The sequence below is a fragment of the Ranitomeya variabilis genome, chromosome 2 (genome assembly GCF_051348905.1).
Source record: "Ranitomeya variabilis isolate aRanVar5 chromosome 2, aRanVar5.hap1, whole genome shotgun sequence".
NCBI lineage: Eukaryota > Metazoa > Chordata > Amphibia > Anura > Dendrobatidae > Ranitomeya > Ranitomeya variabilis.
Window position 1 is genome coordinate 1006517629 of NC_135233.1, and position 14336 is coordinate 1006531964.

Below are 14336 nucleotides of genomic sequence, written 5' to 3' on the forward strand. Positions count from 1 at the left end.
GCAAGACGCTTGTCACCTTCGTAACCCCGACGGGTTACAGGCATTACTGCACAAACACTTTATCTCACTGATCCCTATCAGTATCACACAGTTGTCAGACCGTCGACTCCTCTGACTTAGCCAGCACCACACCTCTTCTTAGGGAACCGTTTGCCCGCATTCTCGACCAATTGTAGTATAGCGCCTACTACGTGTCTTGGGGGACACTCGTTTGGCACGGGATTAACGCACTCGGGCACATTTTTCTATCAAAACAGAGTCTTTTAGGTTTATTTCACACAATATAAAGCACATCCTCAGGAACTTAGTAACAGTTTGTACACCATCTGGACGTATTCAACTTCACAACAGTTCGTCTCTGACCCCAGTCAGCATAAGACACGGACCTCGTCCGTTACCCATTGGCGACCTTCACGGGTTCCTGGACACCTGTTGGTCTCAGAGATGCCCCATACACAATGTCTCTCTCGTCTAACCCTGGTTAGCATAACACGGATCCCTTTCCGTTACCCTTTCCGTTACCTGTTGGTGCCGCACAGGTTTCTCGGATACCTCGGATGACCCCGGTCAGTACAACACAGATCTTCATCTGTCCCACTCACTAGCATGTGCTAGGTCCAGAGCCCTGCCATGTGCTCTTCAGGAATTCTATTCTCCAGGACTTCCAACACAGGCTTCCAGGACCTTCCGGCATAGACCATTCAGGTCCACAATCCAAGACCATGTGACCATCCCTCAGTCACATTATATAGTACTAACCACTCCCACAGGTGGGAGTGTGGATGTGTGGCTAGTTTGTCCCACCCATCTCACACAACTAGCCTAGTAAGTCTCCCTTACAACTATGCAAACTCTTGAGGGACTACAGGTCCCAGAACAACAACATTGCATCAGACTTACCACGCAGACTCCCTCAACACTGCCGGACTTTGTCTCGTCACAATTATGCCTCCAAGTGCATCTTGCAGCGCACACACAGCACCCCCTGGCTGTAACATTGGTCACTACACCACAGCGCCCAAGTCGTTGAATGAAAAATTTGCACCATTACTACCAGGAGTCATAACTTTGGAGTGCAGGGTGCTGACGAAAAGGAAAAACGTATCCAGCATCAGTGATGCAAGGGCTGTAGGAGGAAGTACTCCGATAAGGTGAGAGCATTCAGTGAACCCAAAATAGAGAGTACCCAGTGGTTCTCCGTAGCACGTGTATAACCTCATCCTCGGTGTCAGTTTCTATTGTGACAAAGCTAACAAACATTGCCTTTCTGAGTGCTATAATTAAAGTAATGGATCTCCTTGCTGTTATTGCACATTCCTGGATTTGTGCTCACAGCTCTGAGGAAAGTGATAAGAAGGTGATTTACACATGCGAACAAGATGCTAAAGAGCCACTAAATAGCAACTGTTAATTACCTAATGGGCTAATAGTGCTTCTCTGAATTGAGAGTTTCCCAGCGGGGTCTGAGGCTGCTAGTGACACACTGCAATGGCCACCATGGCCTGGAGATGGCGCTCACTATGGGCCCAGAGCGCAGCATGCACTGGTCCTAATTAAATCCTGCCCTGCACACCTCCCCTAACGAGCTTTTTTTCTCCTCTATTCTGAAGGATCTTCTCCTAGTCACAAGCTGAATGTTAATTATCAGCCTGGACAGGGAGCGTTGGAGAACATACCGAGGCCTTAATTACAAAGGTCTGTTTGTAGGAAAACCGGCGCTTCTCTCCTGTTTACAAAATTGGATAACAATTAGCAATTCATGTCAGTTTTCTTGGGAAGGGGAATGATGACTAAATAAACATGGAAACATTGTGCGGCCTCATAAGGACATCAGTGAATTTTTTCCAGTATATAAAATGTGATTTTCAGCTGATTTTCATCAGTATCGGTTTTTACCATCAGTCATTTTCTCATAGGAAAAAAAATAAATGACAACATTTCTCCTGTCCTTTGTAATGCTAATCACGGACAGCACATGGATTTTTCCATAGACTTGTTATGGGTAGTTTTTATCAATGACTTGGATCAAAAACAGAAATGACTCAATTTTTTTTTGCAAACCGCTCTATCTGCAAAAGAACATGGGCGTGTGAGCAGCCCTATAGATTAAAATGGGTACATGTTCAATCTGTGAAAAACACGGACAGAACACGTATGTGATTCACAGACGTCTGCATAAGACCACATTCACACGTTCAGTATTTGGTCAGTATTTTACCTCAGTATTTGTAAGCTAAAACCAGGAGTGGGTGATAAATACAGAAGTGGTGACGTCTTTCTATTATACTTTTCCTCTGACTGTTCCTCACCTGGTTTTGGCTTACAAATACTGAGGTAAAATACTGAATGTGTGAATGCATCTGTATATCACTGAAAAAATACATGTTAGAAAATGGGATAAATTCACGTTAAAAAAACGCAGTAAAAAATGCAAGTAACCTAATTTAATACATGCAGTAAATAGTGCAGAAATTCTGAAACATCAAAAACTTACTAAAAGCTCATTGTGGGAACCTAGCCTTATACTACACCAGCCAGCAAGTGTATTATGGCTGTAATAGTCCTCATGGTGGGCCCAAGCTGGCTACCTGTGATAATTATGTGGCTAGTGTGTTGAATTTATACATCTTTAATATGTACTAATACATATGGACAGCTTGAATCAAAGCCATATGGGTGGGCAGTGGACACGGTAGTATTACGCTCTACTGGTGCCATGGTAGGTGGGGACAAGATATATACGGTAAGGCAGGTTAGTGCACCTTGTGGTCAGAGTACAGGCAAAGATACAGTGAGCTCATCAAGGAAGTGGGATAGGTGTCATAAGTCAAAGTGCACTTGTTCATAGCCAAGAGACGTGTGGAGGATCTGTGGTGGAAATTGGCCTAGTAAGAGATATTCCAACCCGGAAATACAAAATTACGGACATATACAATTAAATTGTTGTGAAGTAGGAAATGTTACCTGGGCCACCATGCTGAAGGTGATAGCACAGTGCTGGGGAACATCATGCCAACAGTGATGTTGTAAGGGGTGTCGCATTTCTACCCCTTTAAATGTGTAAACCCTTTAAATGTAAATGTGTTATGCTTCTAGGTAATGTAGTGTAATGTAGGGCAAGTGTAGAACCTATCATAGGACACTAGATGGGGCTACGCTTTAGACATGGTTTGGTAGGTGGGGCTGCCTTTGATAAGTAAGAGTGTCTTCCTGTTTTGCGGGCAGTAAGAGCCTGGGAGCAGTACAGCTCAGGAGAGCCTTAGTGCCCAGTTAGTCCCATGGGGCCTAAAGCCCTGGACCACACAGAGACAGCCCCGTAACTTCAAGTAAAGTACCCAACATACAGTGTCCGGACGGACAAAGAATACAGCAGAGTCAGCTGTGCTTTCCATTTCACAGGACAGAAGTTAAGAGGAAGGCCTTAACCAGTACAGGGACACGGGTCGCTCGCCATGTGGAAGATCATTGCTTGGGCTGACGTCTTCTGTACCAGGGCGAAACGGACGGAGGAACACCTGGGTGTATTGAGCTCGCACAGGGAGGACACTGCATCATCGCAAGAAGAGGTATGTCCCCGAAATGTACTGCAGGATGTAGAGGGAAGCGTAGGGAAAGCAAAGGATGTGAATTGCCTGGAACATGATGATAATGCTGTAATGCTGTTACTGACTGGAATGTGCTGAGAAATTATAACACAGGTCAACAAAAAAAAAAAATTTTTCTGGTGTCCAAAATATTTTAATGAATTTGGGGTATTTTTGGGGTGCTGATTCTGAATATGCTATCAGTTTTGCCAGATTGGCTCAAGTTTTTGAGATTTTTGGTATCTTATTTATAGCACTTGTTGGTAAATGCGACGCATCATCTCATTAATTTCTTTGGATTAGTACTTGAACTGAGCAGTTCTCAATATAGTTTTGTGTTAATTAGTGTTCTAAAAGTTTGTTCATAGCTTGATTTTTGCACTAACTTTATGTTGTTGTCTGTTTTCCAGTGAAAAGCATGAACTCATCAAGAAGAAGTTGTCTTAACGATCCAGACTCATTCTGTTACATTTGTGGTGAATACACACTGCCAAAACATAGAAGAAACATAACAGACTTCGTAAAAAAAGTGTATTTTGCCTATTTTGGGGTTATGCTTGGGGACCAAGACAAGTTTTGGGCACCACACATAGTGTGCAAAGCATGTATCGAATTATTACGAAAATGGAGCAAAGGACAAAGAAAAAGCTTCAAATTTGGTGTTCCAATAGTGTGGAGAGAGCCAAAAAATCATCATGATGACTGTTATTTCTGTGCAGTGCAAGTGCAAGGATTCAATAAGCATAAGAAACGAAAATGGGAGTAACATGGAATCTGCAAGAAGGCCTGTCCCTCATTGTGAAGATGTGCCTGTACCTGTGTTTACCATAAATAACAGTCATCATGATGATTTTTTGGCTCTCTCCACACCATTGGAACACCAAATTTGAAGCTTTTTCTTTGTCCTTTGCTCCATTTTCGTAATAATTCGATACATGCTTTGCACATTATGTGTGGTGCCCAAAACTTGTCTTGGTCCCCAAGCATAACCCCAAAATAGGCAAAATACACTTTTTTTACGAAGTCTGTTATGTTTCTTCTATGTTTTGGCAGTGTGTATTCACCACAAATGTAACAGAATGAGTCTGGATCGTTAAGACAACTTCTTCTTGATGAGTTCATGCTTTTCACTGGAAAACAGACAACAACATAAAGTTAGTGCAAAAATCAAGCTATGAACAAACTTTTAGAACACTAATTAACACAAAACTATATTGAGAACTGCTCAGTTCAAGTACTAATCCAAAGAAATTAATGAGATGATGCGTCGCATTTACCAACAAGTGCTATAAATAAGATACCAAAAATCTCAAAAACTTGAGCCAATCTGGCAAAACTGATGACATATTCAGAATCAGCACCCCAAAAATACCCTAAATTCGATGAAATATCTTTGGCACCAAAAATGCTGTTGACCAGTGTAATAGTAAAGTTCTACGTTTTAAGTTGGAAAAGGACTCTGTCTCTTATTGTACTATGGAAACAGTGGAACCACAGCCAGCCGGTGGGACCCAGATGGTGCAGAGGGTGAAGCAAAAGGTTTGCCGCAGAAGGGACAGTGCTTCCATGTAATGGGGGGCCAGAGCATGTGTAAACAGTTAATCTCAACCACGACTACAGCTCTGGCCTTGCATATTACAATGTCACAGTGCTGGGTGCCACCATGTTGAGGTGATAGCACAGTGCTGACTGTGATGGCACAATGCTGGGGGCAATGATGCTGACAGTGATGGCACAGCACTGAGGGGCCACCATGCTGACAGTGATGGCACAGCGCTGGGAGCCATCATGCCGACAGTGGTGGCACAGCATTGGGGACCATCATGCTGATGGTGATGGTACAGTGCCAGGGCCGCCATGCTGTAGGTGATGGCACAGAGATGGGAGCCACCATGCTGACAGTGATGGCATGGCACTGGGGGCCACCATGCTGACAGTGATGGCACAGCACTGGGGGCCACCATGCTGACAGTGATGGCACAGTGCTGGGGACCAGCATGCTGACACTGATGGCACAGTGCTGGGGGCCACCATGCTGAACGTGATGGCATAGTGCTGGGGGCCACTAAGATAAAGGTGATGGCACAGTGCTGGGGGCCACCATGCTGAACATGATGGCACAGTGCTGGGGGCCACCAAGATAAAGGTGATGGCACAGTGCTGGAGGCCACCATGCTGAACATGATGGCACAGCGCGGCACACATTTACGTGACCAGAATGTACTCACTTGTAATGTCGTAAACTACCACAGCCACGGTGGAGTCTCGGATATAACTTGGGATCAGGCTTCGGAACCTCTCTTGTCCCGCTGTGTCCCAGAGCTGCAGTCTGACCTGGGACAGAAGAAACAGCAAGTGAAGTAGTAGTGTTGTCACCATTGTTTAATGCTTAACCTTTCCATGAATAAGAAGATCTAGATTTGGTGTGAGTCCAAATTCTTCACATTTCAGCAGAAGGGATGCAAACCCTTTCTGGTTCAAAGGTCAAAATGTCAGGTTCAAGAAGTCCCACAGGTCAAAATAAACCATCAAAGGGTATTACCATCCACGACTATTATGGCAAATTAAAAGTAAATTCCATGAATGTATTATAGGGTCAATTTTGTGCTTCCAGAACTCCAAACTATCAGGGGAATAGTGAATTGTTTGTCCCCTGTTCGCACTCCAAAAAGAAAGACCATACATGCATGTGGCTCCCTCTATTGCAGTTTTGGAGTTGCTGAAATAATCAAGTCTTTACTACTTTAAAGAAGCTCTCCTCCAATCAAAATGTGTATCCTATTAATATATTGCAGTCATCATATTATATAGCACGGTGCACTTACAATTGCTAATTTTGTCTTTTTACCCATCTAATTCTTTTTTCCATTAGGCCTTTGACACCTTGTGATTAAAAACTGACTGAATCCTTCTAAGCTATATGTAGAAACAGCAGGTCTCTTTTATGCATGAGTCATGAGTCACTGCAAAGTCCCTGACAGGGGGAGGATGGAGCAGCTGGCTCAGGAGCTGAAGAGGGGAATTATTTATGCAGGGAAAAGAGACTTCCTGTTTCTACACAGAGCAGAGAAAAGAGAAAAATTAGCTGGGTAGAAAGGCAAAATGAGCAATTGTAAGTACACAGTGCTATATAATATGATGATTGCAATATATTAATAGGATAAAAACTTTGATGGGAGGAGTGCTTCTTTAATAAAGGTACAATGAAGTTGCATGGTCACTTCTCCACCTCTTTTACTACTTACTCAAGTGCCATATGGGTCAGGAGACTCCAATTCTCTTGAAATAAGGGGTTCCAGAGATGACCACACTGTGCAACATTAAAACTTCCTCATCGCTGCCCCAGATCTATCTAATCTACCTATCCCTAGGAGTTATTTTGCAGCACTGGGTTCAAATGTCATCAAGGACAACATCTGCAAGAAGTTTGTATGTTCTCCCTGTGCTTGTGTGGGTTTCCTCTGGGTTCTCTAATTTCCTCCTACACTCCAAAATCTCTTGATAGGGAATCTAGATTGTGAGCCCCAATGGGGACAGTGATGATGATGTCTGTAAAGCGTTGGGGAAATTAATGTTGCTATATAAGTGAGAATAATACATTTGTTGACTTATTATATAACTTTCTCAGAGTCAAGAATGCACATAGACAAATACCGTTTATCACACACACTATTATCTCACAGTCTGGATCAAAAGCCGAAGCCAAAAAAAATCATACATTTTTAATTAAATAAAACTTGGTGAAAAACATTATTTTTTTTTTTACTTCGGCTCCTTCATAATTTTTAAAAGCGGGCATGGATTAGCCGGAGGGCATGGCTTAGCCGGAGGGCATGGCTTAGCGCAGTTGGACATTTTTGCTATCATTTTCTTCATAGTATTTCATAGTATATATATATATATATATATATATATATATATATATATATATATATATCTATCTATCTATATATATATATATATATATATATATATATATATTTCACAACGGGAGAACATTTTCTGCTTCTGGTGTCAAAAGATGAGTAACATTCATTAAGAGACACATGCCTAGTAATTAATTAATTTGGTGCACCTCCCTCCATCGTACTGCTCATCAATACTGGAGGGCAGAACGTTTATCTTGATGAATTCCCCCTTAGTGTTACACTATACGGCCATATACCCTGCGATGGGCTAGGTCCCATTATATACAGATAATATTTCTTAATTTTGGCAACATCACTTTATACATTTTTGTACATTACCTAAAAGATTGAATAGTAATAGACACAGGTAAGTTTATGTCTTTAGTCCAACCTATACATTCAGAGCAGTGGTGTTTTCTCATCCTTATCCCTGCAGCCGCGTCCTTGTGTAATTTCTGAGCGCTCAGTAATATTTTATTGGATGCCTTGCAGTCTCTAGTCATTACAAATTGATTACAAGCCATGTTCCATAGACGGATAAGCTCACAGCTTTATGGGTATTATTTCCTATAAAAGTAATATGTGCCATACTAATCCTTATGTTATGCTAAATAGATGAGTTTAACAGGCCGTACTGAGGACCAGGAATGATGGGAATGGTCTCTGTACAGCGCTGCAGAACATAGTGGTGGTATAAAAGCCACAGAAATGTAATCATTGCTGTTCAGTAACACAATCTTCAGTATCATAAATTATTTTGTGGGCTGTAGACTTTGGCCCCTGATTAATTAAGACTGGCATTGTACAGACTTGTCATAATGAAAGGGCTTAGTGGAGTAAAAGGAGCTTTAAGTGGTGTTCCCATCTCCGAGAGCCTATCCCAATATGTAGTAGGTGTAATAATAACAATATTAGTGAGTTAGAACTGTAGTATAGTTTTGCTGATTCGCTATGTCTCTTTCCTCTTGTGCAGGCATTGCAGGACCTTAGGTATCCATGGTTATGTCCATTGATAAAGTGACAGCTAGTTGCTACTGGTTGTAGCCATGGATACGTAAGGTCCTGCAATGCCTGCACACGAGGAGAGAGACACAGCAAATCAGAAAAACTTTGTGTTAGCCTGAAGCATAATCGAACCATAGACACTAGGCAAAAAAAACTGTTGAAACACAAGGATATGATACTGCAACTCATCTCATTGTAGCTCCAATGTGCGGTTAAAGAGTCAGAGAAAAGAAAGAAACTCACCGTCCGATCCTCTAAATACATTGTCTTTGACAGGAAGTCAATTCCAATAGTCGCCTAGACAAAACAAACAAAAAATGGATGACATGATAATCTGGATTCTGACAGCCGCTATATGGCCACAAATTCATCTTCAGTCCTGCTGACATTATACTGCAGGTCTCGTGAACCAAAGTGAAGTCCCTATACCATCCGATGGTGTTTGTAGGGCCTTCCGACTCCTCAATGACCTCAGGGGAGATGTAGATTAGACAGTTGGATTTCTTTTTTTTCTCAGGGGGATAAGCCGCCTCCAGAGATGTCTTAGGCCTCTTTCACACTTCCGTTTTTTACAATCAGTCACAATCCGTCAAAAAAGACGGATCCTGTGCAGATTGTAAAACACGGGTGCACTGGGTCCGTTTTTTTGACGGATCCGTCGAGGTTATGTGCACACGTTGTGTGTGCGTCTTCGCCGCGTTTTTCTGCTGCGAAAACGCATACACAACACAACCCAGGTTAAAAATAGTAAAAAAAATAAAAAATCATGATATTCTTACCTTCCGGCGTCCCCCGCAGCCTTCCCGATGCTCGCGATGCTGCCGGCAGCTCCCTTTCCCAGTAATGCCTTGCGAGCAATGACCTGTGATGACGTAGCAGTCTCGCGAGACAGCTACATAATCGGGTCATTTAGCAAGGCATTACTGGGAGCGGGAGCTGCCGGCAGCATCGCGAGCATCGGGAAAGCCGCGGGGGACGCCGGAAGGTAAGAATATCACTATTTTTTAAATTATTTTTAACATAACATAACATTATTGCCTTGCGCTGGCGTGTACTCCGGAGGACAGAGAATGAACTTCAATCCAATATTGCGGCCAGCATGCAGCCAGCGGGTCAGGAAAGGGTGAATCAAACACCCGAAAACCCCGCCCATATGACCCAAAACTGGTCTCGCCAAATTCAGGTGACAGGTTCCCTTTAAAAGAAAAGTATGTCAGCCTCATCATGTCTAAGAGACCCCATACACATTAGAGGAACATCAGCCAATATCGGTGGGCTAGGCCGACAGTCTAATAGTATGGGGGCCTCCCAACTATTCCCCAACAGATCATCATACAGTTATTATTGTGAAATCTGATGGACGGACTGCATTAAGGCATGTGCACTCCTCTTTTAGATGTACCCATACTTGCCGAGTTTTACAGGGGAAGACGCTCGATACACCCCTGCATATTTTGTCCCGAATTGGCTTTATTAAGATGTCTTTTCGGTGGCTTCCTTTGCATTTTTTCGTGTTATCTTTGCCAGCAGAGTTTTTTAAAAACTTTTTTACATAAAGTATTGAGCTACTTAAGGAATAGCCAGGTTACAACTTTTAGCTGCTTTACGTATTTTGAAGCCTGAAGCAGATAAATGAAACTCGAAAGACTGAACGCGTGCCCAGCAAGTCGTTTTAGCATTGCAGTGCCAGGGTTCATTCTCTTTAGCATTTTTAAGTGCTTTCTCAGGTGGGTTTCAGAGCAGACCTGCCTAAAAAAGTAGTTGTGTGCACAACATACCCTTAAAGCTCCTTGAAACATGACTCAAGTTATTAACAGACAAACTAGAAATATCTGTAGATAGTATAGCTTGAAGATGCTCAGACATGTTAGACTAAAGTTAATCGTCTGGAACCAAGTTGTCCATATTTAAATTTTTTGGTGGATTATAGGACAGGAGATCTTTCAACTGTGTTTGAAATTTTGTTTAAAGAAGAACGTAGCAAAATACGGTACAGAAAACTACAGCAGCCAATATGGACTACAATGTGTCAGTATAAAAAACAGACACTGAGCAGTTGTTAAACCATTACCCAAATTCTCTAATGTGTATGGCCACCTTTAGGCCACGTTCACACGTTGAGTATTTGGTCAGTATTTTACCTCAGTATTTGTAAGCCAAAACCAGGAGAGGAACAATCAGAGGAAAAGTATAATAGAAACACGTCACCACTTCTGTATTATCACCCACTCCTGGTTTTGTCTTACAAATACTGAGGTAAAAAACAAAACTGAACAAATACTTAACGTGTGAACGTGGCCTTAGTTGTTGCTCTTCATCGATACAGACTAGGCTTCATGGAAGTTATTGCTTTGTCACGTGGAAATTCAACTAATAGGGAGTGATGTTGGTGCCAATTGACTCACAACCTAGCACAACAGCCGTGGCAGTAATCAGGGGCCGATGAACAAGAAACTTGAGATTCGCCTCCTACCTCTCTTGATTAGCCAGCTGGTCACGATGTAATCGTTTGCAGTGTGATGTCATGCCGGGCCAGCTCATCAAATGAAGGACCATGGATGCTTGTAGGTAGGAGGCGGTTCACCTGTCTCCCATCCATTGGCCACAGATTACTGGCATGGTCACTGGACAGGGTTGTGCGAATGGCCTTTGTATTTCACGGTCTTGCTAAAACAGTATTTCTAATTTTTAAGCCTTTTGAGGAGGACAGAAAGGTTGAGCGATGCTTTTAAAAAAAAAAAATAGCGTAAAATAGAATCGTTTTATTCAATGTTTTCTCCTGTAGACAGATACGGTGGCATGCGTTGGAGGCCTTTCTCAGTGATGTACCCTAGGGAATTCTCTGATGTACTCGGCACGCAGAACATTGCCAATATATATACTGTATATATGTATTTAATTTTACTGTTATAGTATATTTCAGACTGGAATGAATTCAGGAATTATATACTTCTATCAATAAATCTCCAGTGCTCATCAAATCAGAAGTGTCAGTCTTACCTGATATGTGTTGTCAAAACTGTCATACATAAACCTTGTGATGAGAGACGTCTTTCCAACTGCAACATGAAAAAATATGATATTAGTATGGTCAACATGACGCAAGGGGACGTGTGTTTATAGCACACACTTCATTTTGTATTTTAATTTTGCTTTGCTATGTTTGCACCTAAAAGCCCCTCATCATAATATTCAGGGACCCTGCACTGTGCAATTATGATAACAACCCTGTCTGATAGCAGCTTCATGATAGTATTAAAGTCAATTGCAAGATATACTCTTTGCAGTGGCTCTATGCCCATACTCATAATCTGTACAAATCCATTGTGGAACAAACTGATGTCAATTTGAGAGGGAAAATTAGCAACACTAATATAATATGGTTGCAAACTTTTAATTAGGGATGTCGTTGTGTTTAGAATTAGCCAATCACATTTACACTCGTGTTACATAGTAGTCAGTGCACGGCCGCCATCATTTACGGTGATTCTGATTAACCCCCATGTAAAGTTTAGCTATTTTAGCAGGCGCTTCCTGACATTTTCTTAGTTGCATTTTTCAGCACAAGCCAAACAGCTTACAACACAACAAAGGGATCACACTGTTGAAAATTATCAATTAGGAGAAGGGTACAAAAAAATTCCAAGTCATTAGATGTAGTGGAACAATGTGAAGACGGTCATCAACAAATTGATTAAATTTGGTAACACAGTGACATTAACTAGAACTGGATGTTGCTCAAAAACCGATGAAAAAACAAGGAAATTGTTACGCGAGGCTGCCAAGAGTCTTACAGCAACATTAACCCCTTTCCGACATTGGGCATAATAGTACGCCGATGTCGGAGCCCGCACCTTTCCGAGCACATGTCAGCTGATATATTAGCAGTTGACATGTGCCTACAACAGCCGCGGGTGGAATCGCGATCCACCCGCGGCTGTTAACTAGTTAAATGCCGCTGTCAATTTCTGACAGCGGCATTTAACTCGTGCTTACCAGAAGCGCATTGTTAACCCCGTCACATGATCGTGGGTCACCAGTAGGTTGGCATCACAACCAGAGGTCTGAAGCAGACTTCTATGGTTGTCATTGCTGGATTGCTATGATCTCGGAAAATGGTACCATTTTTTTTTTTACCAAATTTTGGAATTTTTTTTTCACCACTTAAATAAAAAAAGAACATAGACATGTTTGGCGTCTATGAATTCATAATGACCTGGAGAATCATAATGGCAGGTCAGTTTTAGCATTTAGTGAACATGGTAAAAAAAGAAAAAAAACACTTTGGAATTGTACTTTTTTTGTAATTTCATCGCACTTGGATTTTTATTCCCATTTTCCAGTACATGATATGTTAAAACCAATGGTGTTGTTCAAACGTACAACTTGTCCCACAAAAAACAAGCCTCATATGACCATATTGACCAAAAAATAAAAAAGTTATGGCTCTGGGAAGAAGGAAGGCAAAAAATGAAAACTCAAAAATGGAAATACTTGTGTAAAAAAGTATAACTACAGTTGACCCTTTGAAGCGCTGCTATAGCGCGAAACGGCTGACGTTCATACCTGCTCACACTAGCTCCTATCCTCACTCTCCCGGCCATGAATTTTTTTTTAATGAAGATTCAATAAAGCAAGGAATTTTAGATCGGTGAGTGCCTTTTTTCTTTTTTACACAAGTGCATCAATTTGTTGTTTCTGGAAAGAGAACCCGTGATCTTGGAGTATAGCGTACAACCGTTCAGGTTGAAATATACACCTGTGGAGAATATCAGTTAAACAGTATAACGTTTGGAATAGTGCCGTCCATTTTTTTCCTCTTTTTTTTTTCTTTTCCTTTTGTTCAAAAATGGAAATACCTCTGGTCATGAAGGGGTTAAGGGGGCTGCCGGAATTTTTGGCAAGTATTGGTTGTGTATTGAATATGACAGTATTCTCCCATAGGAAACCTTTTCATACAAAGCAAAACATGCAAGCCCAGCTATGTTTTGCCAAAATATGCATCAGGTCTGTCAAAAGCATGTGTGACAAAGTGTTATGGTCCAATGAAACCAAGGTTAAACTTTTTTGCCATAATCTCAAAAGGTATGTTTGGCACAAAGCAAATAGTACAAATCACCAAGAGAACAGCATACCCACAGTGAAGAATTATGGAGGCAGCAATATGATTCGGGGCTATTTTCTGGCAGCCGATACCGTGGCATTAGGGAACATGCAATGAATGGTATCTGTAAGAGAAGTAGCAACCATGTTGGATGTCAATAGGTGGGTGAGAATACATTTTAACACAAGGGTTTATATTTATTGCATATACATATACATATATATATATATATATATATATATATATATATATATATTATTTTTGCTTAATTTAGCTTTCTTTCAGAAATTGTATTTTTAGGAAACTTTGTAATTTTAATTTTAAATTGAAAGCAGTTTAACCCACTAAATGCTGTGATCAATATCGATCACAGCATTCAGAAGGCAGGGAGGAGGCTCCATCTCCCTTTCATTCGGCGCCCCCGTGACTTAATTGCAAGGATCCGATCATTGCCATGGAGACCCCTTGGTCATCAATGCTCATAGCATGGTCTAACAGGCTTGTGTGTCAGTGCACAACTGACAGTTATAAAGAATTTCAATGCTGGTACATTGCAATGCTTTATAACAGCAAACAGACTGCTAAAGGTGAAAGTCCCGTAAAGGAACCAAGTAATAAAGTAAGAAAATAAATAAACAACAAAATTGTAAAAATATTTTTTTTTTAAATCACAAAATAATAAAAAATATATATTTATTAAACCCATAAATTTGTATTTTATGCAAAAAAAGTACA

The 14336-nt window shown here is 41.3% G+C and overlaps 1 protein-coding gene across 4 annotated transcripts in view; it reads right to left on the reverse strand.

The window, feature by feature from the left end:
* RAB6B (RAB6B, member RAS oncogene family) overlaps window positions 1–14336 on the reverse strand; it is a 97552-nt gene that overhangs the window by 20442 nt on the left and 62774 nt on the right. For 3 of the 4 annotated variants that reach the window (XM_077291269.1, XM_077291272.1, XM_077291270.1), the window contains exons 2-4: window positions 11498–11556; window positions 8741–8794; window positions 5813–5918 (exon numbers count right to left, since the gene is read on the reverse strand). In XM_077291269.1, the coding sequence (XP_077147384.1) occupies window positions 5813–5918; window positions 8741–8794; window positions 11498–11556 (219 nt within the window). Of the gene's footprint in view, window positions 1–5812; window positions 5919–8740; window positions 8795–11497; window positions 11557–13632; window positions 13683–14336 lie in introns of those variants that run through there. The other variant, XM_077291271.1, reaches the window with a different exon arrangement.